The 22549-nt window shown below is 64.3% G+C and overlaps 4 protein-coding genes across 7 annotated transcripts in view; 2 read left to right on the forward strand and 2 right to left on the reverse strand.

Annotated features, from left to right (window-relative positions):
• HMG20B (high mobility group 20B) overlaps positions 1 to 13287 on the forward strand; it is a 132034-nt gene extending 118747 nt beyond the window's left edge. The window contains exons 1-10 of one of the 2 annotated variants that reach the window (XM_061355819.1): positions 7573 to 7655; positions 8626 to 8680; positions 9707 to 9812; positions 10047 to 10250; positions 10391 to 10511; positions 10628 to 10680; positions 10818 to 10893; positions 11532 to 11747; positions 12102 to 12234; positions 12395 to 13287. In XM_061355819.1, coding sequence (XP_061211803.1) covers positions 8643 to 8680; positions 9707 to 9812; positions 10047 to 10250; positions 10391 to 10511; positions 10628 to 10680; positions 10818 to 10893; positions 11532 to 11747; positions 12102 to 12234; positions 12395 to 12407 — 960 coding nt within the window. In that variant the 5' untranslated portion in view covers positions 7573 to 7655; positions 8626 to 8642 and the 3' untranslated portion in view covers positions 12408 to 13287. Of the gene's footprint in view, positions 1 to 7572; positions 7656 to 8625; positions 8681 to 9706; positions 9813 to 10046; positions 10251 to 10390; positions 10512 to 10627; positions 10681 to 10817; positions 10894 to 11531; positions 11748 to 12101; positions 12235 to 12394 lie in introns of those variants that run through there. The other variant, XM_061355820.1, reaches the window with a different exon arrangement.
• On the reverse strand, positions 29 to 7484 carry MFSD12 (major facilitator superfamily domain containing 12). Of its 2 annotated transcripts, none has more exons than XM_061355804.1 (10): positions 7138 to 7484; positions 4143 to 4353; positions 3250 to 3373; positions 2829 to 3023; positions 2230 to 2322; positions 2034 to 2126; positions 1288 to 1392; positions 1036 to 1130; positions 569 to 699; positions 29 to 135 (listed from the first exon to the last, which is right to left on the reverse strand). In XM_061355804.1, exons 1-10 carry the CDS (start codon positions 7445 to 7447, stop codon positions 44 to 46), a joined length of 1449 nt encoding a protein of 482 aa, XP_061211788.1. In that variant the 5' UTR covers positions 7448 to 7484; the 3' UTR covers positions 29 to 43. The 2 variants fall into 2 exon arrangements, with proteins under 2 accessions (XP_061211788.1, XP_061211787.1); XM_061355803.1 differs by having other exon boundaries at positions 1288 to 1458.
• Positions 13288 to 14119: 832 nt separating the features above from the next.
• On the forward strand, positions 14120 to 16315 carry GIPC3 (GIPC PDZ domain containing family member 3). The gene is made up of 6 exons (XM_061355818.1): positions 14120 to 14474; positions 14603 to 14788; positions 14997 to 15177; positions 15539 to 15651; positions 15814 to 15895; positions 15976 to 16315. The coding sequence occupies exons 1-6, from the start codon at positions 14226 to 14228 to the stop codon at positions 16125 to 16127; spliced, it is 963 nt and encodes a 320-aa protein (XP_061211802.1). The 5' UTR covers positions 14120 to 14225; the 3' UTR covers positions 16128 to 16315.
• Positions 16316 to 16344: 29 nt separating this feature from the next.
• On the reverse strand, positions 16345 to 21272 carry TBXA2R (thromboxane A2 receptor). Of its 2 annotated transcripts, none has more exons than XM_061355811.1 (3): positions 21032 to 21272; positions 17113 to 17994; positions 16345 to 16751 (listed from the first exon to the last, which is right to left on the reverse strand). In XM_061355811.1, exons 1-3 carry the CDS (start codon positions 21116 to 21118, stop codon positions 16482 to 16484), a joined length of 1239 nt encoding a protein of 412 aa, XP_061211795.1. In that variant the 5' UTR covers positions 21119 to 21272; the 3' UTR covers positions 16345 to 16481. The 2 variants fall into 2 exon arrangements, with proteins under 2 accessions (XP_061211795.1, XP_061211796.1); XM_061355812.1 differs by lacking the exon at positions 21032 to 21272 and adding an exon at positions 19951 to 20343 and having other exon boundaries at positions 16349 to 16751.
• Between the last annotated feature and the right edge of the window lie 1277 nt (positions 21273 to 22549).

The raw sequence follows: 22549 nt of genomic DNA on the forward strand, positions 1-22549 counted from the left end.
GGGTCACGCCAGCAGAGCTCTCGGTGCAGGGCACGGCCCTGGCTCAGTTGATGCTGGTGCTTCCCCCGCCCTCTGCGCTCTCCGTCCCGGTGCAGGAGATCCCCGCTCTGCTCAGCCCCCGGAGGCAGACGGCATCTGCGGGATGGGAGGGAGGGGACAAGTCAGGAGCCGCTCCTTCTTCCCAAGGCAGCGCAGGGGGGTCTGCGCTCTCCCCCCTCCCACAGCAAGGTGCAGGTCATAGAAGCACTGAGTGCTGGTGTGGGCATCTCCAGCCTGGCAAGGGGCACTTCTGCCCCCACGTATGGCCGCCCCCACCCCTCAGTGATGGCCTGAGGGGGCCAGCAGGCAGTGCTGGATCCTGCCCTCCAGGAGGGCAAAGCACAGCATGGCCAGCTCCCAGTGCCAGCGTGCAGGATGGTGGTTCTGCCTGCCCAATGGCAGTCACATGCAGCAAGGCCACCACCAGCCCTGCCACGGGGCCAGGCTCCCACTGCTTCCCATCGGGAAGGCCACTTCATCCCAGGCTGGCACAGGACGTGACACTACCGGAGCCCCCAGCCCCACTCACGGTAGCGGACGCGGATTGGCCACACCATGATGCAGCAGAGAGAGGCAATGGCGGCGACAGCAACACCTCCGGTGACCCCCACCATCACCCAGTGGTAGAAGCCGGCACACTCAGAGCAGCAGAGCTCGGACCTGCAGGGACAGGGCAGGGATGTGGCTCATAGGCAGGAGCAGAAGCTGGACCAGGGCTGCCCAAAGTGCCCTGACAGCAGGCCCATGTCCTCAGCGTCAGGACTAGGAGGTGAAGGAAAGGTCCAAGGCAAGGAGAAGGGGCTGTACCCCATTGAGATCCCCCCCCCCCCTTTGTGTGCCTGGAGATGCAGCCCTCATGTGGGGCTGGGGGAGAAGCTGGGGGGTATTTATGACAAATGAGAGGTTTCCACCCATGTCCCCTGCTCCATGGCAGGGGTGTTCGCTGCCTGGCTCGCAGGCGATGCGGCTGGAGCCGTCACTGGGAGGGGCACTCACGGGCACGGGTGCAGATTCTGGATCGCCATCACGGCCAGGCCGTTGGCCATCTTGTCCGTGAAGCTCATGGCGCCGTAGACGAACGCGCTGCTGTGCTGCAACGGGAGAGGAAAGCTCATGGGCCCCTACAATGGAGCGAGAGCCTTGTGCCCTCTCCTGGGCACAGCTCGTATTGCAGCAGAGCCTGTCCTCAGCGCCCTCGCAGGGGTCTCCATCCCCCGGGTCCGTGCCGGCCGGGAGAAGCGCAGGTACCGTGTTGGTGCCGATGAGGTCTGCGGTCATGGAGAGGGAGGTGACCAGGATGGTGGCAGAGCCAACCCCAAGCAGCACGGCCGCCCCGTAGATCTCTGCTCCCATCTGCTTGACCAGGGTCACCCAGGAGGCGAAGGTGAGGATCACCAGGATGCCCACGAAGTAGGTCAGCTGCTCCGGCCGGCATGGGCAGAGGCAGAAGGAGAGGGGAGAGCTCAGCTCCCGGCCCAGTGGGCACGCAGCACGGCCATGGGGAGCAGGGGGGACTCGGGGACCCAGGGACAGCCCTGGCTCCAGCAAAGAGCCTCCAGGCAGCAAGAGCCCTGTGGTGCTCCAGGGTGTTCTACAGCCCGAGCCCCACAGCGTTGCAGGCAGGGGGCCTGGCACTGGGACACCCAGTCACCAGGAGAGGTGGAGTACTGGGGAGCAGCGCCTGATGCAGCACGGAGCAGGGTGTCCCCATCCCTACCCAGGGTGGTTCAGCCAAACCTTCCCTCTGCCTCTCATGGGCACCACGGGGCTGACCACAGGTGACTGTGGACCAGAGTGCGCAGGACAGACCCATGTCCCGCCGCCCACTACTCCATGCTGCAGCAGAGCATCACTGGCAAAGGGTGCATGAGGGGTTCCTGCTCTCCAGCCAGGCTGAGGTGTGCCAAGTGCTCTGCACACTTGTGTGGTCAGGATCTGGCCCATGGGCCTTTCCCTTTGGTCAAACTCAAGCCTCACCAGGCCCCAGGACTCACATTTCGACCCAACCACTTATTCACAGGCTTCATGAGGAAGGAGGAGAGGAAGCCACTGACATACATCACCAGGGGGATGGTGGCGATGTATTTCTGCAAGAAATAAGGACAGGGAGGAGGTAAGCCCCAGATCATCAGCACAGGACCCCTGCCCATGAGACTCTGACAAAGGAGCAGGGACCTGCCCAGTGCCCACCTTGGGCAGCATCAGCGAGTTGGTCAGGTACATGGCAATGTAGGCCTGGGAGAGGTTGACGATGAGCCGGGTGGACATGTAGAGCACTGCGACCTGTGAGGGACAGACAGGGCAGCACTGCTCAGCCTGTGCAAACAGGTTTGGCACCTCCTGTGCCCAACCCTGCCATGGCACAGATGTCCTCTGAGAAGGGGACAGCCCCTGACGTGGTAGTGGGTGCCCAGTACCACCCACAGAGTAAGAGTGGTTTGAGTTGGAAAGAACCGTAAACCTCCTCCAGCTCCAACCCCTGCCATGGACAGGGACCCCTTCCACTGGAGCAGCTTGCTCCAAGCCCCTGTGTCCAACCTGGCCTTGAGCACTGCCAGGGATGGGGCAGCCACAGCTTCTCTGGGCACCCTGTGCCAGCGCCTCAGCACCCTCACAGGGAAGAGCTTCTGCCTCAGAGCTCAGCTCAGTCTCCCCTCGGGCAGGTTCAAGCCGTTCCCCTTGGCCTGTCCCTACAGGCCCTTGTCCCAAGCCCCTCTCCAGGTTTCTTTCTCATCTTTCTATCCCCACAGGACGTCACTGCCAGAGGGCCCCCAGTCCCCAGCAGGTACCTGATAGAAGGCAGGCTCCCACAGCCAGTCCCTCCAGATCAGCAGTGGATGCAGAGGGCTCGGCTCCTTCTGCAGTAGGGGGGTGCTCTCCTCTGGCTGGGCTGATGAGCCCCACGGGTACGGCTTCTCTTTGGTGCCCAGGTGGAAGATGAGGGAGAACACAGCCCCCAGCCCCACCACAATGAGGGACAGGTTCTGGGTGAGGCAGAGGGGGTGAGCATGGCAGGGGCTGCCCTTTGCCTGCCCATCAGCCACTCCCAGCTGGTGGAGAAAGAGGCTCTCAAAAGCCCTGGGAAGCTCAGTGCAACCCCTGCACCATGCAGTGGGTGACGGTTCAGGGTGCTGCTATTTCACTCCCTCTGGTACCTCCCCCGTTGAACCGTGTCCCACCCAGGGAAGAGGGGACTCCAAGGCCACTTACCCGGAATATAGGGACATCCTGGGGGCCTAAGTGCTCTATGCGTTCAGGCTGGTCCACCTGGAAGTTCAGCAGGAGCCAGGCCAGGCCGTACACAGTGATATTGGCCATGACGGTGAAGGCATACCTGAGGGGAGACAGGACCTGCTCTAGTGGAGGGTGTCCCTGCCCATGGCAGGGGTTGGAGCTGGATGAGCTTTAAGGTCTCTTCCAATTCAAACCAGGCTGTGAGTCTATGATCCCTCTGGGCCACCCTGTTCACTCCCCAGTCACAGCTCACCTCTGCCACAAGGGTGCCCCAAGGTGCCTGAACCATGGTGCCAGGTCTGCAGCCCAGTTACCCCAGCACTGCCCCACATCCTCCCTGCCCCACTGCACTGCAGCTGGTCCCCACTCACCTGCTAGAAGGGACCTCCTCCCACCCCTGCTCCATCTGATAAACCTTCAGCCTGATCCTGTCAGGTCACAGAATCATTTGGGTGAATGAACTTCATGACACTCACACAGTCCCACCTCTCAAGCCTGTTCAGATCCCTCTCGATAAGCAGCACTGTGCACAGAGCTGCATGTGATGACCAGCCTGGCCCTGAGGCCATACCTAACTATGGCACAGCTTGTGCAAGGCGAGGGGCATCTGGGGTGTCTGTTCCTGTGAGCATCACCCTTCAGTGGCAAAGGAGAAGTGCCCCCAGGGAAGCATCCCAACACCTCTGCCACCAAAACATTCCTGGCACCAAAGGCTCTGGGCCACCAACCCAGAGCACCAGAGCCACTTGGACACATTCTGCAGGACACACACATGGCCCAGTCTTGGTCCTGCCGTACCAAGGGCTCACATGTGCCATGGCACCCAGGGGGCCTCTCACCATGCAAGCAAAGGGAAGAGCCGTGCTCACCGGAAAGCTGTGAGCTCCACCTTCTCATGGTCACTGGTCACCAGCTCAGGGATGAGGGAGAGGTGGGAGACCTGTGTGGCTGCCCAGCCGAACTGGAAGATGATGATGAAGGGGAGGAAGTAGATGAAGGCTGCCCACTGTGGCGTGTTCTCCTTGCAGGCCAGGCAGGGGTTGAAGATGAAGGGGAAGGACACGAGGACGCACGTGGTGCCTGGGAAGAGAGCCGAGCAGTGAGAGCCTGCAAGCCCCGTTTCCTTGGGACGCCAACAGCGCCGCCAGCTCAGACACAGACACGGGGCGAGCCTGCGCCTCTGCCAGGGCGCCTCAGCCGCCTCCCGTCCCCTCTGTCCGGAGAACCAGACCCTCACACCCGGCCACGCCTTGCAGGCACCAGGAGCTCCTCTCACCTTGCACACACGGGAACCAGCGCGATGAGGCCCCAGGGGGCTGCAAGGCTCTGGGGTCCCCACACTCACACCAGGGCCACCCCCGGGCAGCGCTGGGAGGGCAGGAGCGGACGGGACCCACGGCCCTGAGCCGGTCCCAGCTCAGGCTCCTCCCTCAGCCGCAGCGTGACTGCGGGGGGGGCGCCTGCGTGGAGCAGGCAGGGACGGGACGGGACGGGACGGCTCCTCCTGCCCCTGTGCAAGGTTACGGAGCGGGGCTGCTGCGGTGCCCAGAGCTCGCACCCAGCCCTGGCGCTCCAGGAGCTCTCAGAGCCGCAGAGGACTTGGCCACACCGCGGTGTCTGCCCCAGAGAGCCCCTGGGACAGGAAGGGTCTGAGAAGGTTCCAGCTGCACCAGACCTCCCTGGCTCCTTTTTAACCAAGCCCTGCCAGGATCGAGCTCTGCATCCCCTAAGGACATCCCCAGTGGAGCTCTGGGGCAGCAGCTGCACACCCAGGCTGCTGCAGCCTCCACGCCCACCCTTGGCCCATCACCACCATCAAACACCAGGGCCACCCGCATGGAGCTGGGCTCCTCTGCCATGCATCTGCACCCACATACCCTGGATGTACCCAAGTGAACGTGGCTTCACCAGGAGCCAAAGAGGTGCTGGGGAGCTCACACTGCCCACGGCAGGCCATGGGATCCCCCAAAACACCCCCTTTTCCCACCCCTGGGCCCCGCTTTCAGCAACCAGCCCTGTGGGGGAGGATCAAAAGAAGCAGGATCACAGGAATACCAGGCTTCCCTGGGCAGGGAATCTGGGACAGCACCACCAGACTGGCTCAGAGAGGCAGCAAAGAGACGAATGTCTCCTTCCCAAACTGCTGTGGCTGGAAACTGCCCCCCAGGAAGAGCCGATGGGGTGCTGAGCCATCAGCACCAGCAGCACCAGGAGCCCAGGGCCGCGCTGGGGAGATGCCACCGATAGCAGCTCGTGGTGTCTGCGCCACAACCACCCCCCGGGCTGTGGTTTCACAGGTTTCCTCTGCTGGGAGCGCAGGTCGCCAGCGCGCTCCCACACGGAGCTCTGGCGCAGTGTGGGGACTGCAGCAGCACTCCAGCCATGCTGCTGGAGCTGGGGAGGGTGATCCAGGACCTCCCTTTGGGAGCAGCAAGAAGCGGAGCTGCCCAGGGAGGGGACAAGCACAGCAGAAGCCACTTCCCTAAATCTAGGCCACAGCTCTGAGCTGAGCCCCGGCAGGGGTGAAGCTTCAACACCCTCCCTGACTCACCCAGCAGTACCCCGGGGACATCAGGCACCTTACTGGGCTATCACAGGGCTGCACAGAGTGGTTGGCTGAGATAAGTCTGGGATTAAGATAAGACCACCCCATGCTACAACTGTCCTCTCTGTGTGCATCCACTCTGGTGTTACCATTAAGGGGGGTTATCTCTGCCTGGGGATGTATGTTTCTTCAAGCCAACCACCCAACAACTGCTCTGCAGGGCTGGGGCAGGCTCCTGCACACCAAGCACCCTCCTCCAGGTCACACTGACCCCACCACGAATGTCCCCACTGGCCCCTGCACCTCCTCACAGTTTGTTGGACCCCAAGGCACGGTGCAGTATGTCAGTAACTCAACACCAAGCCACTGCTGCCTCCTCTGTGCTCCCACAGGGCTCTTTCTCCCCATGGGCTGGTTGCCTTCCCCAGTGCAGACAAGGGCCCCAGGGCCACCCATAAGGAGAACCCAGCGGTGCCGGGCCCCAAGACAAGGCCCTGCTGGACCCCCGGGCTCCTAGGGAAGCCCAGATGTTAACAACAGTCTTGTTCCTGCCGCAGCATGGACTCGCTGAGCACAAAGCTCTGACCCTGACTCAGTGACACCCACACGTGGGGGCACAGGGACACTCAGTGCACGGCCCAAGGGACAGTGCGAGCCCAAGGCAGCACCAGCCACTGTGTCACAGCCTCCTGAGATGGGGACGGTACCCACAGGCAGGATGGGGACACCACGGTGTCCCTTCCCCAGCTGTGCCCAAGGGATCCCTCTCCACTCGGCATCTCCAAAGAGCACCTTTGATGTCTGCCCCCCTCACCAGGCACCCCAGAAAGGTAACAAGAGGCTGATCCTGCACCCCAGAAAGGCTCTCCCTGGGCCATCATCTCCACCCAGGGCACCCTGGATGGGCCTCTTCTGTTCCCCAACCCAGGGTCACCCCAGAAAATCTCCCTGGGGCCACCCATCTGCACTCACAGCATCCCAGAAAGGCTCCCCGGTGTCCCCCACCCAGGACGTCCCAGAAAAGCTCCCATGGGGCCACCGATCTCACCCTCAGCTCCCCCGCCCAAGAAATGTTCCCCAAGGGCGCCCATTTCCACCCAGGGCAACCCAGAAAGGTTCCCTAGGGCCGCCCATCTCCAATCAGAACATCCCAAAAGGCACCCGATGTTTCTGCACCCAGACAAGCTCCCCTGCGGCCACCCACCTCCAGTCAGAGCACCCTGGACGGGCACCCTCACTCCCGCCCCCCAGAGCACCCCAGAAAGGCACCTCCAGGGCTGACCCCAAAACGCTCCACCCAGCGCGGCCCCGGCACCCACCGGCGAGGTGCCAGGACTTCCTCCTGCCGTAGCGGCCGCAGCCGGCGGAGCGGTCGGTCTCGTAGCCGAGCAGCGGCGTGCAGAGCGCGTCCGCGAGCTGCCCCGCCAGCAGCAGCGCACCCGCGGCGCGGTGCCCGAAGCCGAGCGCGCTGTGCAGGAACAGCAGCAGGTACGTGAACCACAGCGCGGCGCAGGCGTCGTTCTGGAAGTGCCCGGCCGCGAAGCTCAGCCGCGCCCGCAGCGGCAGCGCCTCCGCTGCCCGCACCGGCAGTGGCAGCGGCAGCGGCAGCGGCAGCGCCCGCTCCGCCATGCCGGGCCGGGCCGGGATGGGACAGGCGGGCGGACGGGGCGGGCCGGGGCGGGGCTGTCCCGGTGTCGTCCGGCGCCGTCGTCCCCCACCCCCCGCGCCGGGCTGGCTCCGCTCCACCCCCCGGACACACCGCGCGGCCACCGTTGCCTGCGCCGGGACCGGGGCTGCGAGCGGCGTCCGGTGGGTACCGGGAGCGCGTCTTGAGTAGGTACCGGCTCACTGGGGCCATTATAAGCAGTACGGGGGCCACTGGGAGTTGTGGGGGCTACTGGAGAGACTGAGAGCAGCGGGGGGGATACTGGGGTGTCTGGAAGCACCCCTTGGGTGGGTACCGAGGTGACTAGGAGCAATGTGGGCTGTAGCAGAGTCAGTGGGACCACCCTTTGGATGGATACTGGGCTAACTTGGAGCAGTGGGGTTTACTGGTGTGACTGGAACCTTGTCTTGAGTTCCACCTCTTGGATGGCTGTTGGGGTCACTGGGAGCAGTTTGAGGGTACTGAGATGATTGGGACCTCATCTTGAGTAGGTACTGGGTGACTGGAACAAGTATGGACAGTACTGGGGTCACTGGGAGCAGTGCAGGGGAGGGTCGGGACCATTGGGACCCGGAGGGTGGGCTCTAGGGCCACCAGGAGCAGTCGTGGGGTACTGGGAGTAATGGGAGCGGAGGGGGCAGTAACTGTGGTCGCTGGGAGCAATGGGACTGGGGGCGCCAGGCACAACGGGGGTCACTGACTCCCCCTGGGTTCCTCCCGCGGCGCCTGCCCCGGGGATGCACTGGGGTCACCCACGGCAGACACCCCCCTACCTCCGCCGTGCCGTTGCCTTTTTAAGGCGGTGCCCTCCCCACGCCGATCGCTGATTGGCCGAGCAGCCAGTCGCGCGCGCGCAGCGCCGGCAGTCCCCGCCCCTCGCTCCGCCCTTTTCTCCGCCACTTCCCTCTGACGTAGAACCACTTTCAGCGAATCCACGGTAAGCTCCTGGCTGCCCCGTTCGGCGCGGGCGGCCAATGGAAGGGGCGGAGGCGAGAACCTCATTTGCATAATAATAGAGGGGCGGGGCCAGGGCAGGAAGCGGCGGCGGTTGGGGGGGGGTGGGGTGAGCGCGGCGCGGGGGGGTCCCGCCATTGCCCCCGGTTCGGTCCCGTCCCGTCCCAGCCCCGTTTCTGTCCCTCAGGGCGCCAACCCCGGACCATGGCTCACAGCGCCAAGCAGCTGCCGGCCGGGATGCTGTAAGTGCCGCCTCCCCCCCCAAGCCCAACGGGTGCCTCCGTTGCTGTCCCGGTGGTGCTGTGCGTTCTCGGGGGGCCTCTGCCAGGGGGGAGACTGAGCTGAGCTCTGAGGCAGAAGCTCTTCCCTGTGAGGGTGCTGAGGCGCTGGCACAGGGTGCCCAGAGAAGCTGTGGCTGCCCCATCCCTGGCAGTGCTCAAGGCCAGGTTGGACACAGGGGCTTGGAGCAAGCTGCTCCAGTGGAAGGGGTCCCTGCCCTGGCAGGGATTGGGGCTGGAGGAGCTTTAAGGTCCCTTCCGGGACAAGCCAGGCTGGGGTTCTATGGTTGTGCAGTGGGGCAGCACGTGCTCAGCTGGGGCAGGGAGGCTCTGCTGGAGCCACGGCCTCCACTGAAGCCTGGTGTGTAAAGGTGAGCAGCGAGCTGGGGCAGGAGGATCTGGAGCCAGCAGCCCTGTGTTGGAGCCCTTGGTGCGTCTCGGTGGCAGTGGCAGAAACCTGCTGGAGCGGTTGTGGCTGGAGTGGGTCAAGCCAGCAGCAGTGCCCTGCCCTCATCCTCTGCCTTGAGGCTTCTCCTTATCCCCAGCAGTGCTTGTGCTGGGTGTGGGTGATGCTTCCCTGGAGCCAGGATCCAAACCCCTCCAGCTTCTCCTCCCTTGCTGAGGAGGATCAACTGGTTTGTGCCGTTTGGGAGTCCTCGCTGGGGTGTGTACCTGAGCAGGGAAGTGACCGTTGCTGTTGCCTGTCCTCAAAAGCAGGACTGGTGCCTTCTGCCCCCCTTCCAATGTCATTGACAGATCCCAGGGTCATCCCTGGGCTTTGGGGCAGCCTTTTTGTCCTAGGACTGTCTGGTGCTGGGCTTTGCTTGGGCGTTATCAACTCAACTGTCGCCTCCCATCACTTGGGAGCAGGGGCTCCAGGGCTGGTGGCAGGTTTGGGGGCCACTGGGACATAGGCAGGAGTTAGGGGAGGTGTCACCATTGATCCCAGCAGTTCCTCAGCCCTTTCTGATGGGCACTCTCTGGCTGCAGACATGCCACGGGCAAAGCTCAGCATGGGAACTTCCTGGTGGCCATCAAGCAGGAGAAGGGAGAGGTGGCACGGACCAGTGGTGAGAAGCCACACGGTGAAGAGGAGGTGAGTTTTAGCACCTTCATCCCTCCCCACAGAGGTTGCCCAGCCTGGAGCTGTGCTTCCGCTCGCCTTCCAGCAGCCTGGGCACAGCCAAGTGACCCTCAAGGGGTCCTGGACCTTTCCTCAAGGGATGGGAGGCCCAGGAGGCTCTGCATACCGATCTTGTGTCCTGCGTTGTGGTGGCATCGTGTGCTCTGATCCATGGTGGCTTGTTCTTTTCCCTTTGCTGGGTGCCAGCCAGTGAAGAAGAGAGGTTGGCCCAAGGGCAAGAAGAGGAAGAAGATCCTTCCCAACGGCCCTAAAGCCCCAGTTACAGGCTACGTGCGCTTCCTGAATGAGCGGCGGGAGCAGATCCGCACGCAGCATCCTGACCTGCCCTTCCCCGAGATCACCAAGATGCTGGGGGCTGAGTGGAGCAAGCTGCAGCTCTCAGAGAAGCAGGTACTGGGCTCCCCCTAAACCCATCTGTCTGCTTGTCCCACTGCTGGTGGGGTCGGCAGCAGGAGCCTCGAGCAGTGGGGAAGGCGCCAAGCAGCCTCCTGGGAGCCTGGGGCCAGGCTGAGCTCCCTCTGTGTCCACAGCGGTACCTGGACGAAGCAGAGCGGGAGAAGCAGCAGTACATGAAGGAGCTGCGGGAATACCAACAGTCAGAGGCCTACAAGATGTGCACGGAGAAGATCCAGGAGAAAAAGATCAAAAAAGGTGTGTTTGGGGAGCAGTGGCTGCCGGAGGCACTGTCAGGACCCGGCCAAGCACTGCCAGAGCCTCTGGGGGCTGCTGGGCTGGTCCTTAGGGGGAACCTTCTCCCTTCTTTCCAGAGGACATAGGCTCTGCAGCAGCAAACACCTTGCTGAATGGGCACCCGCACAAGGTAAGGCCCCAGCCGGTCTGCCTGTGTTTGGGGAAACTGGGGCACCCCTTGCCCTGTCCCTGTGCCTTCTGTCTGCCCAGTCCCAAGGAAATTGAGTCCCCTTGGGTGTGCTGAGCCCTGCCTGATCCGTCCCCCAGGCTGGTGAGTGCAGTGACACCTTTTCCACCTTCGATGTGCCCATCTTCACAGAGGAGTTCTTGGACCAAAACAAAGGTGAGGGGCTGGGCTGTGGGGTGGGGGCTGCTGGTGCTGGCAGCAGCTTGCGTGGGGAACAGCCTGTATCCCATGGGGCAGGACCATGGCTGGCAGTGGGTGTGAGATCGAGGCTGTGGAATGTCCCTGCTGAGGTTGGATACAGGGACTGGAGCCTGTGAGTGGTAATTCTGAGCCTCTTGGATGAATCGTGTCTTGGGGAAGGGATGGAGAAGAGAAGGCTCCTGAAGGGGAGACCTGAGAGCAGCTCCAGTGCCTAAAGGGGCTGCAGGAAACCTGGAGAGGGGCTTGGGACAAGGGCCTGTAGGGACAGGCCAAGGGGAATGGCTTGAACCTGCCCGAGGGGAGACTGAGCTGAGCTCTGAGGCAGAAGCTCTTCCCTGTGAGGGTGCTGAGGCGCTGGCACAGGGTGCCCAGAGAAGCTGTGGCTGCCCCATCCCTGGCAGTGCTCAAGGCCAGGTTGGACACAGGGGCTTGGAGCAAGCTGCTCCAGTGGAAGGGGTCCCTGCCCTGGCAGGGGTTGGGGCTGGAGGAGCTCTAAGGCCCCTTCCAGCCTAAACCAGTCTGGGGCTCCATGGTTGGGCTTGGGATGTGGGAGAGCCGGGGGTGTCCCTGCTGATGTGGAGCGGTCCCGGCAGCGCGGGAGGCGGAGCTGAGGCGCCTTCGGAAGATGAACACAGAGTTTGAGGAGCAGAATGCCATCCTGCAGAAGCACACGGAGAGCATGAACTGTGCCAAGGAGAAGCTAGAGCAGGAGCTGGCCCAGGAGGAGAAGCAGACCCTGGCCTTGCAGCAGCAGCTCCAGTCCGTGCGCCAGGCCCTCACCACCAGCTTTGCCTCCCTCCCCATCCCTGGTGAGTTCGGGGTGGCTGTGGAGACCTGCAGGGAGGGTTAGGGTTAGGGGTGGTGATAGACCCTCCTCTGATAGTGGAGTAGGAGTTTGGCACGGGTTGGGGTGCCCAGGGATGTGGCAGTCAGGTGGCTCCCCTATAGTGGGGTAGGGCAGGCTGGGAACCATCTTCCTCTTGAGCCATAGTCACCCTTGTGCCCACAAGGCAGAGATTACTCCAAATCCTTTTGTTCCTGGGCTTATGTTGTTGTGGTGCTCTCCTGCTGCGGGGTCCAGGGTCCTGGCACCAGCATTGATGGGCTGGGCCAGGCTAGATGGAGACTTGCTGGCCTTGTTTAACTGGGCCTCTGCCCCACAGGCACTGGGGAGACCCCCACACTGAGCACTCTGGACTTCTACATGGCCAAACTTCACAGTGCCATTGAAAGCAACCCCCTGCAGCATGAGAAACTGGTGGTGCGCATCAAAGAGATCCTGTCCCGGATAGCCAGGTGAGCTGGGGTCCTGTGTGTCCTGGGGAGCACTGGGGCAGCCCATGGCAGGGTTGAGCAGTGAAGTGGGGGATAGAGAGGGGCTTGGAGCTGCTCCAGAGCTGTGGGAGAGAGGAGCTTCCCCGCCCCGTAACTCAGCTTTGCTTTCTTCCCTCTCCAGTGAGCACCTGTGAAGGGGACCAGTTCCTGTGGAGCCTGGGGCTGGCCGGACCCTGGCCCTGTCCCTCGGAGCTCACCCTAGGGACAGTCTCTGCTGGGGTCCTCTTGTTTCTTCTCCACCCTTCACCGGAGGCATGAGCAGGGACCCCCTGGCCCTGGGGCACCATCTCCAAGGACACCGAGCTCCTGGGGACCAAGTGGTGCCAGGGCTGTGAGGGACGCGGTGTTGTGGCTGTGAGCAACCCCCCCACGCCCTGTGAGCCCCCCAGCTCAGAGACACCCCAAAGGCACTTTGGTGGTGGATGAATTGCTTGTGGGTTGCAGCCTCTTCCAGCGTGACACAGTGGCTGCTTTTAACTGGCCTGTGCTGGAAGGGAAGCAGCCAGGTACCTCCTGGCCCCTGGAGCAGCTAAGGGAGCCTCTTGCTGCCCTGTCCTGCAGTGCTGAGGTGCACGGTCCCCTCTGCCCTCCTCTTGCTTTATTTAATCCTCTCCATGGGTGCCTTCAGCCCTCTGCCTGTCACCTCCTTCCCCCTGGCTCTGGGACCAGGGAGGGCAGCTCCTGCCTCAAAGTCAAAGACAAAGTCATCATTCTGGATGGGGAGCTGGCCCCCAACCCCGTGCACAGGCTCTGGGCTCCTGCCCGAGCCAGTCCAAGAGTGGGACCACCCCACGGGCGGCTGTGACCTGGCCCTGCCCTCCCAGGGGCTGCCTCTCACCAATCTCACACTCTTAGTAGAGAGTGTCTTATTTTCTTACTTAGCACAACGTGGCTCAAGCCCTGGGTTCAGCCTGGGGCTGGGCTGCGCCTGCTTGGCTCCTGCCTGTGAGCTCTGTGCTCTGTCGAGTCTCCTGGTTGCCATCTCCTGGTGGCTGCTTGCTTGGAATGGGAGATGGAGCAAATAAATATTGGAGAAAACCAGCCTGGGCTCAGTGTGTTCATGCTTGGGGCCAAGATCCCAGGGATGCTGGGGTGCAGGAGCCAGGGTGTTAGAATCAGACTGGTTTGTGGGGGAAGGGACCTTAGAGCTCATCCAGTTCTCACCCCCTGCTACGGGCAGGGACCCCTTCCACTGGAGCAGCTTGCTCCAAGCCCCTGTGTCCAACCTGGCCTTGAGCACTGCCAGGGATGGGGCAGCCACAGCTTCTCTGGGCACCCTGTGCCAGCGCCTCAGCACCCTCACAGGGAAGAGCTTCTACCTTCTCTCCAACCTGAACCACTGCTGTGTCAGTTTGAACCCATCCCCCTTTGTCCTGTCGCTGCAGTCCCTGATGCAGAGCCCCTCTCCAGCATCCTTGTAGCCCCCTTCAGACACTGGAGCTGCTCTGGGGTCTCCACGCAGCTTCTCCTCTCCAGGCTGAACAGCCCCAGTGTTCTCAGCCTGGCTCCTATGGGAGCTGCTCCAGCTCCTGATCCTTCTCGTGGCCGCCTCTGGACTTCCCAACAGCTCCATGTCCTTAGGTTGGGACCTCGGAACTGCGCACAGGGCTGCAAGCGTGGTCCCACCAGAGCAGAGGTGCAGGATCGTGACCATGCTCCTGCTGATGCAGCCCAGCACAGGGGGTTCTGGGCTGCCCTGAGCTCCGGGGAGGCCGCGATGGAGCCAGGGCCGGTCTGGGCCCAGTGTGTTAGCACCTGGAGCTGCTCAGGGCTTTGGGGTGTGGAGCTCCAGCGCTGGCCCTGAGCCCCTCGCCGCAGCCACCCCAGGTGCGATGGAGCTGGGGCCCGCGGTGCGTGGCAGAGCTCACCCGATCCCAGCTCCCGGCTCAGGTTCCCCCCGCCGGGATCACCTTTCGGCCCTGCACCATCTATAATTGAGCGCAGGGGCAGCGATGCGGCGCGCGGGCAGGCACGGCCGGCAGCCCCCGCAGGGCAGCCCCATGGAGAACGGCGTGGGGCAGGCGCCAGGCGCCCCCGAGCCCCCCGCAGCTGAGGGCCCCCGGGCCCCCCGCGCGCGGCCCAGGCTGGTGTTCCACACGCAGCTGGCGCACGGCAGCCCCACGGGGCGCATCGAGGGCTTCACCAACGTCAAGGAGCTCTATGCCAAAATCGCGGAGGTCTTTGGCATCTCCCCCACCGAGGTGAGGGGCGCGCGGGCAGGGGCTGGGCCCTGGGTGCCCCCTGGACCCTGCTGCTCCCGTGGGTGGCCCCTGCCCTGGCACCGCCAATGGAGGGCCCCCCGCAGCTGACGTGGGGCTCCCTGGGGCAGATCCTCTTCTGCACGCTCAACACGCACAAAGTGGACATGCAGAAGCTGCTGGGGGGGCAGATCGGGCTGGAGGACTTCATCTTCGCCCACGTCCGGGGCGAGACGAAGGAGGTGGAGGTGACCAAGACGGAGGACGCTCTTGGCCTCACCATCACAGACAACGGGGCTGGTTATGCTTTCATCAAGGTGAACTCTCCCGGGGGGGCTGCCCTGGGGCCTGCAGGGTGACCCTGGCCCTGGCCCTGTGCTCCTCCCATCGCCTTCCTGAGGGTCTCCCCCCTGTGGGGAGGGCCCTCCCTGGCTGCGGAGGGGTTTATGTGTGGGGTGGGGTGGGGGCTGTGTCGCTCTGTCCTTGCCCCGGTGCCACCGCGGTGCTGTGTCCCCCCGTCCCCAGAGAATCAAGGAGGGGAGCATCATCAACCGCATCCAGGCAGTGTGTGTCGGGGACAGCATCGAGGCCATCAACGACCACACCATCGTGGGCTGCCGGCACTACGAGGTGGCGCGGATGCTGCGGGAGCTGCCCCGGGCTCAGCCCTTCACCCTGCGCCTCGTGCAGCCCAAAAAGGCCTTTGGTGAGTTGGGACACCCCCACGCCCCCCACTCCCACCTGGGGACCCCTGGAAGGAGCCACCCCCTCCCCAGGAGCTGCCACCCCTGTGTGCGCCCCCCCAGCCCCACATCACCCCTTGGGACACCCCTTCCTGCCCCTGCTTGTGCTCCCCATGGACCCCCCACTCCTCCGTGCACTGCCCTGTGCGCTGCCGCCCTGCACTCACGGTGTCCCCACGCCCGGCTGCCTGTGGGCATCCCCTGGCACAGTTCCCCATGGGGCGCTGGGGCACACGTGGGCTGGGATGCAGGTGTCGGGGTGGGGGGTGTCAGGTTGGGGTCTGGGGGGCTCTGGGGCGCCCTCACCTCCTGCCCCGGCTGCAGACATGATCGGGCAGCGGACGCGGAGCAGCAAGGCCCTGGGCGAGGGCAGCGTGAGCAGCGGGAAGGAGACGCTGCGGCTGCGGGCACAGGGCCCGGCCATGCTGGAGGAGGGGGTAAGACCCCCAAGAACCCCTCACCTGAGTGCCTGGACACGAACACAGTGCCCAGGGCATGCCCCCTGCTCCCGGGTGAGCATGTGCCAGCGGGTGCCTCGCTGAGGGCACCCATGAGCATGACCGGGGGTCCCTGCTCTGTCACCCCCTGACCCCCTCCAGCCCAGCCCCTGCGAGGAAGAGGCCACGCGTCGGGTGGACGATCTGCTGGAGAGTTACATGGGCATCCGGGACAGCGAGCTGGGTGCGTGGGGGATGAGGGCAGCAGGGGGGCAGTGATGTCCCCCGGCCCCCCCCCGCTCCTGACCCTCCTCTCGTCCGCAGCCTCGACCATGGTGGAGGTGGCGCAGGACAGCGCCGGCGCGGCCCAGCTCGCCCATGGCCTGGCCTCGGTGCTTGGGGACTTCGCTTTCCCCCAGGAGTTTGTGGCTGAGGTGTGGGCGGCCGTGTGCCCCCCCCGAGAGGGGCAGGAGTAGGGGGGGTCCCCATCCTGCCCCGCCAGAGCTGCACCCAAGGCTGGGGCAGTGCGGGGCACCCCCCCCCCCCCAGCTTCCCTTTGCACACCCCAAAACAGGGCTGAGGCTCAGTAAAGCAGGGAGTGGAGGAGCCCTGGGGCTGTTCCTCTTCTGTGCCCCCCCCCGTGTCCACCCAAGTGGGCACAGAGCTGCTTTATTGGGGTCTCATGTGGATGGGGACAAGGTGGGGGAGCAGCCCCACACCCACTGCCCCCCCTTGGGTACTGGGTGGTGATGAGCACCCGTGGGTGAGGGTGATGGGGCAGTTGGGTACCCTGGGGTGGAGGCTGCTTCTCCTGCTCCCACATGGGGCCACTACTGCAGGACAGAGCCGGGGGTGAGCTTGCGGCGCAGGGAGAGGTTGAGCACGGGGTAGAGGGAGGCTATGGAGGGCCGCGGCCGCAGCCCGGGGTAGATGCGCTGCAGCACAGCCCGGCGGAAGAGGATGTAGACCCAGGGGTCCAGGATCTGGTTCCAGGTGACCATGCGGATGTAGATGAGCAGCATCTTCTGCGTCTCCGTGGGCAGCGTCTGGAGCTGGCCCTTGGCTGGCAGCTGCTGCAGCACCATCTGCACGATGAAGATCTGGGAGAAGGGGGGAAGGTGTCAATGGGGGGGATCCATGCAGGGGTCATGAGGTGCTTTGTGGCCAGGGAGATGAGGAGGGTCCAGGCTGGGCATTGAGCCTGGTGCAGAGGGATCCTGGGCTGGTCTGGGGGCCCTGCTCTGCCTGAGTGTGGCACTGAGCCCCAGAGCCCGTCAGCCAGGGCCAACAGACAGAGTGGTGGCAGAGGGACACCAAGTCTGAGGGCATCATCAGGAGAACACCCCCAAACCTGGGACATCACCAGGAGGAGCATGGAGGGACAGACTCAGAAGGGACATGGTGGGGGTGGGAGAGTGAACTCCTCACCAGGAGAGTGAGGGGGTGAACGCAGGTCCTCACCAGAAGGGGCATCCAGCAGATGGTGGCGATGACCATGATGCCCACGAGCTGCACCATCATCTCCACCTCGCTGTCGCGGCGCCGCTGCACCGACTCCCGGTCGTGGTAGACGCGGCAGAGCGTCACCACGCTCACCGTGTTGAAGACAAAGGACAGCAGCACGGAGAAGATGCCCAGCAGAGCGAAGAGCAGGCAGAAGATGATGTCCCCGGTGTCAGGCAGGAGGGTGAGGAAGCACCAGGAGCCGGGGTACTGCAGCGTGTACCGGCCCAGCCCCAGCACCGGCAGCAGCCCCAGCAGGCAGGAGAAGCCCCACACCAGCCCCACGATGGACCAGGCGCGGCGCTTCGAGACGCTGGTGGAGCGCGAGAAGGGGCGGTTGATGCCGAAGAACCTCTCTCCTGCCATGGTGGCCCCCAGCAGCAGCGGGCACTGCCCGAAGAACACCATGGAAAAGCCAAGGAAGTTGCAGAGGTGGCAGCCGGGGTCCACCTTGGCCCAGGCGAACTTGATGAAGTGGTAGGGGATGATGACCGAGGCCGTCACCAGCAGCCCCATGAAGTCCGTGACCACCAGCCCGCAGAGGAAGACGAGGAAGGAGGAGCGGGCCTGGCTGGAGAGCTTGCGGGAGGAGCTGAGCAGGACGCAGAGGGCAAAGAGGTTGGAGCCGAGGCCGATGAGGCCGAAGGCGGTGGAGAACCAGGGCGAGGCGATGCTGCTCTGCGCAGGGTCGCGCCCGTCGCTGGTGTTGAACACCCCAAAGCAGGCGTCCAACCGGCTGCCATTGGAGGGATCCATGTCCCCCCACATCAGCAGGTGTAATCCTGGCTTGGCTCTATGGCGTCTGTGCCCCACCACTGCTGGCGCTGATCCTGCCTTGCCCTGTGAAGACAATCCCAGAATCCCAGATGGTTTGGGGTGGAAGGGACCTTAAAGCTCCTCCAGCTCCAACCCCTGCCAGGGCAGGGACCCCTTCCACTGGAGCAGCTTGCTCCAAGCCCCTGTGTCCAACCTGGCCTTGAGCACTGCCAGGGATGGGGCAGCCACAGCTTCTCTGGGCACCCTGTGCCAGCGCCTCAGCACCCTCACAGGGAAGAGCTTCTGCCTCAGAGCTCAGCTCAGTCTCCCCTCGGGCAGGTTCAAGCCATTCCCCTTGCCCTGTCCCTACAGGCCCTTGTCCCAAGCCCCTCTCCAGGTTTCCTGCAGCCCCTTTAGGCACTGGAGCTGCTCTCAGGTCTCCCCTTCAGGAGCCTTCTCTTCTCCAGGCTGCCCCAGCCCAGCTCTCTCAGCCTGGCTCCAGAGCAGAGCTGCTCCAGCCCTCGCAGCAGCTCCGTGGCCTCCTCTGGCCTCGCTCCAACAGCTCCACATCCCTCTGGTGCTGGGGACACCACAAGAGTTTGCCAAGAAGGGTCTCAGGGACAGAAACAAGGTGGGGGTTTGGGGATGGTCCCCCCTGGCCAAACCCACCCAGCACCCGCTCAGGGCAGCAGACGTGGGGGGGGCACCCACCAGCACCATGGGGCTGGCACAGCGTGGGGTGCAGCTGGTCAGGATTAACAGTCCCGGGCCCTGAGCCATGGGCGCTGCTGCCACGAGGCTCTAACCCAGCGAGGCGGTGATGGGATCGCGGCACTGGCAGCTCCAGGAATGGGGAATGGGTGCTCACCCCTGGGACCAGACTCCATGTGGGGGACCATGCTGGGACCAGACCCCCCCCCCCGGGACTCATTTCTCCAGGCTCTGGATGCTCCTGTCCCTGTCCCCACACCATCGCCAGCCTGGTGCCCCCCATGGGATGCTCAGCTGTGTGCCTACCTGTCAGCTCTGTGAAGTGTCACGCTCCTCGTTCAGGGTGGCACTGGCCTCTGCCCTCTGTCCACATAGGATCCCAGCCTGGTTGGGATTGGAAGGGACCTTAAAGCTCCTCCAATTCCAGCCCCATTCCATGGACAGGGACCCCTTCCACTGGAGCAGCTTGCTCCAAGCCCCTGTGTCCAACCTGGCCTTGAGCACTGCCAGGGATGGGGCAGCCACAGCTTCTTACCCTTAATGGCCACTGGGGAGCAGGGAAGGGAGTGGGAGTGGGAGATGTCCCCATCCCTGTCCCGGTCCCGCTGGCAGAGCATGGCGGTGATTCACTGCCCCGGCTTTTTCCATGAGCCAAGAGTGAAAACTTGTGCTGTTTGTTTGCTCTGGTCCCGTCCCGTCCCCCCCGCCTATGGCTGCAGTGGCCCCAAAGGCATCAGTCCCCTTGAGGCACATGGTGAACCCTCACTGAGATGGATCCAGGTCCCTTGTGGACCCCCCAGCCTTTCCTGCACCCCACTGGGATCTCCACGGTAACGCCCCAGCTCAGAGGTCCCACTCCAGGTGTCCCCTGACGTGCCTGGGTCATGTCCCCAAGCCTGTCTGTGTTCTGCCAGTGCCAGGGTGGTTCCTGCACTGGCTGGGGATCAGGAGCCATGGAATGATGCTGCCCAGCTGCTTCCATCACCTGCAGACTCACAGCCATGGGATGTGGCACACACAGTCACTGTGTGCCAGGATGCCACCCCTCTCCCCACAGTGCCAGCTCCACACTGCACATCCCAAACCCACCATCACCCATGTCCCCTCCCCTCCTGCCTTGGAGCTTCTGTGATCTGGACCCACCATTGCAAGGGTGGGCTCGAGGGCTGAGCATCCATGTGCTGCCCTGGGCAGAGCTGCCTTGGAACCGTGCAGCTCTTAGAGGGGATAAGGCATTAAAGAGGGGCCGTTCAGCTGCTGCCCCCCACCCACCAGAGCAGGGGCACTCATCAGACAGGGTTCATGTGGGATGAGGGGATCCTCACTCACCGTCCTGTGGAGGAGACACCCTGAGCCTGTGTGTGGTTTTGAGGTAACTGGATCCAATCAAACCCTCTTCCAGAGAGCTCCTGCAGATGAAGGCAAAGGGGTGAAATCCCAGCGGAGAGGAGCAGCTGAGGGGTGGGAGGTGCTGGATGCGGAGGTGCGGGTATTAACAGAGCTTAGGGTTGGCATCACGCAGATGCCCCATGGGATGCCCGGGCCCCACTTCCTGCCCTTGGCCACATCCGAGCTCAGGGAGGGGAAGGCAGGAGGCGGAGCAGCAGCACAGGCGTCTGCTCCTTATCAGCGCTCCCAGCCCATCGCTCCCCCGGTTCCTCGGGCAGGGGGTGGGGGGGTTGAGAAGGGAGGTTTCTGGGCAAGGGGACACCACAAAGAGAGCCCCATCTGCCCCTCCGGCCGATGTCCCTCCTGCAGGTGATCCCACAGGGATGGCCCCAGCACCCCCAGGACGGTGCTCCCTGGGTGGCGGATCAGGAGGAGGGCATCAGCTGGGATGAGGACGGGATAATGATGGGATAACACCCACACCATGTGGACAGGAACCCAGCAGGGCTCCCGCATCCTTCCCTGGATCCACAGCCACCAAGGGGACCCTGGAGCAGGCACACCCCTGGGACACCCAGGACGGGGACACCGATGGGCAGCGGTGCCACAGGAGCAGCAGCCAGGCTCGGTGGCTGTGGCCCATAGCATTGTGATGGGGGGTGACTGCTGCTGGGGGGCCGGCTTTGGACACGCCAGCCCCAGACACCCGGTCCAGGGTACGGACAGGCACAGAGTGCGGGGTGCGGGCACGGTCCGTGCCTGCCCCCCGGGGGGTCTCCAGGCCTCTGTGCAGTCCGGCCCCCCCGTGTCCACCAGAGCCCCTCCGTTCCTACGCCCCCGTCTCTCTGTGTCCACCCCCCGCTCCGCCCGTCCCAGCTTTGTCCTTCCCCGCGGCCCGGACCCTCCATCAGCGCATCCCCCCCGCCGCTGCCGCCCGGACCCACCCGGCTCCTCCCCGCGCACCCCGGGCCCCCCCGGCCCCGCCCCGCTCCCCGCAGCATCCCCCGGCCCCGGCTCTCACCTGCCCCGCGCCCGAGCAGCGCCGCAGCCCCGGCGCTGCGGTCCCGGCCGCGCTCGGCAGCGCCCGGCTCGGCCCCGCTTTACTCATTTGTTTACCCGAGACGGATTCCTGCGCCCGGAGGATGGGGAGGATGCAGCGGGGGGGGCAGCGCTGGCGGGCGGGACCCGCGGACCAGCACCCATCGAGCCCATGGGTGACACCGGGCACAGCAGGGACCAGCACCCATCGAGCCCATGGGTGACACCGGGCACAGCAGGGACCAGCACCCATCGAGCCCATGGGCGACACCGGGCACAGCAGGGACCAGCACCCATCGAGCCCATGGGTGACACCGGGCACAGCAGGGACCAGCACCCATCGAGCCCATGGGTGACACCGGGCACAGCAGGGACCAGCAGCCATCGAGCCCATGGGCGACACCGGGCACACCAGGGACCAGCACCCATCGAGCCCATGGGTGACACCGGGCACAGCAGGGACCAGCACCCATCGAGCCCATGGGTGACACCGGGCACAGCAGGGACCAGCAGCCATCGAGCCCATGGGTGACACCGGGCACAGCAGGGACCAGCACCCATCGAGCCCATGGGCGACACCGGGCACACCAGGGACCAGCACCCATCGAGCCCATGGGCGACACCGGGCACACCAGGGACCAGCACCCATCGAGCCCATGGGCGACACCGGGCACACCAGGGACCAGCACCCATCGAGCCCATGGGTGACACCGGGCACAGCAGGGACCAGCACCCATCGAGCCCATGGGTGACACCGGGCACACCAGGGACCAGCACCCATCGAGCCCATGGGCGACACCGGGCACACCAGGGACCAGCACCCATCGAGCCCATGGGCGACACCGGGCACACCAGGGACCAGCACCCATCGAGCCCATGGGCGACACCGGGCACACCAGGGACCAGCACCCATCGAGCCCATGGGTGATACCGGGCACACTGTGGACCAGCACCCACTGAGCCCATGGGTGATACTGGGCACCCCACAGACCACCACCTCTCCAGCCCTTGGGTGCGTGTGCCTGGGGTGAGGCAGTGAAGGAGGGAGAGTCCCAGCCACTGCCTTTGGGATTCTTTATTCCCTATTTCCTCCCAAGCCATCCCTGCCTGAGCCTTCACACGCTTCCTGCTCCCCCAGTGCCGAGCTTTAAATAACTCACAGGAAGGAGATGCTGGGGATGTTACCCAGCCCCAGGGATGTCCGGCAGGATGGGGATGGAGATGTGGATGGGACACGCACATGTGCGGGTAAGGCTCCTGGGGCTCCCCAAACCCTGCAGCTGAGCCCTGGCATGATGGGGGGGCTGAAGCAGGCGTGAGACCCCCTGAGCACCAGCTCCCATGGCCTGTGCACGGCTGCATGCAGCCAGTGGTGCCGAGAACAGCAGGACAGGGCAGCCCTCCTGAGCTCTGGGGGGAGAGAACAGCCATGGGGTGGTCCCCAAGTGCATGGAGCCCCCCAGCAGCAGGGCTGGCTCTGCCTCAGTGCTGGGGACCCCAG

Source organism: Neopsephotus bourkii, unplaced genomic scaffold (genome assembly GCF_033783945.1).
Source record: "Neopsephotus bourkii isolate Nb327-2 ecotype Australia unplaced genomic scaffold, CSIRO-AGI_Nbou_v1 NB_838, whole genome shotgun sequence".
In the NCBI taxonomy this organism is placed as follows: Eukaryota; Metazoa; Chordata; class Aves; order Psittaciformes; family Psittacidae; genus Neopsephotus; species Neopsephotus bourkii.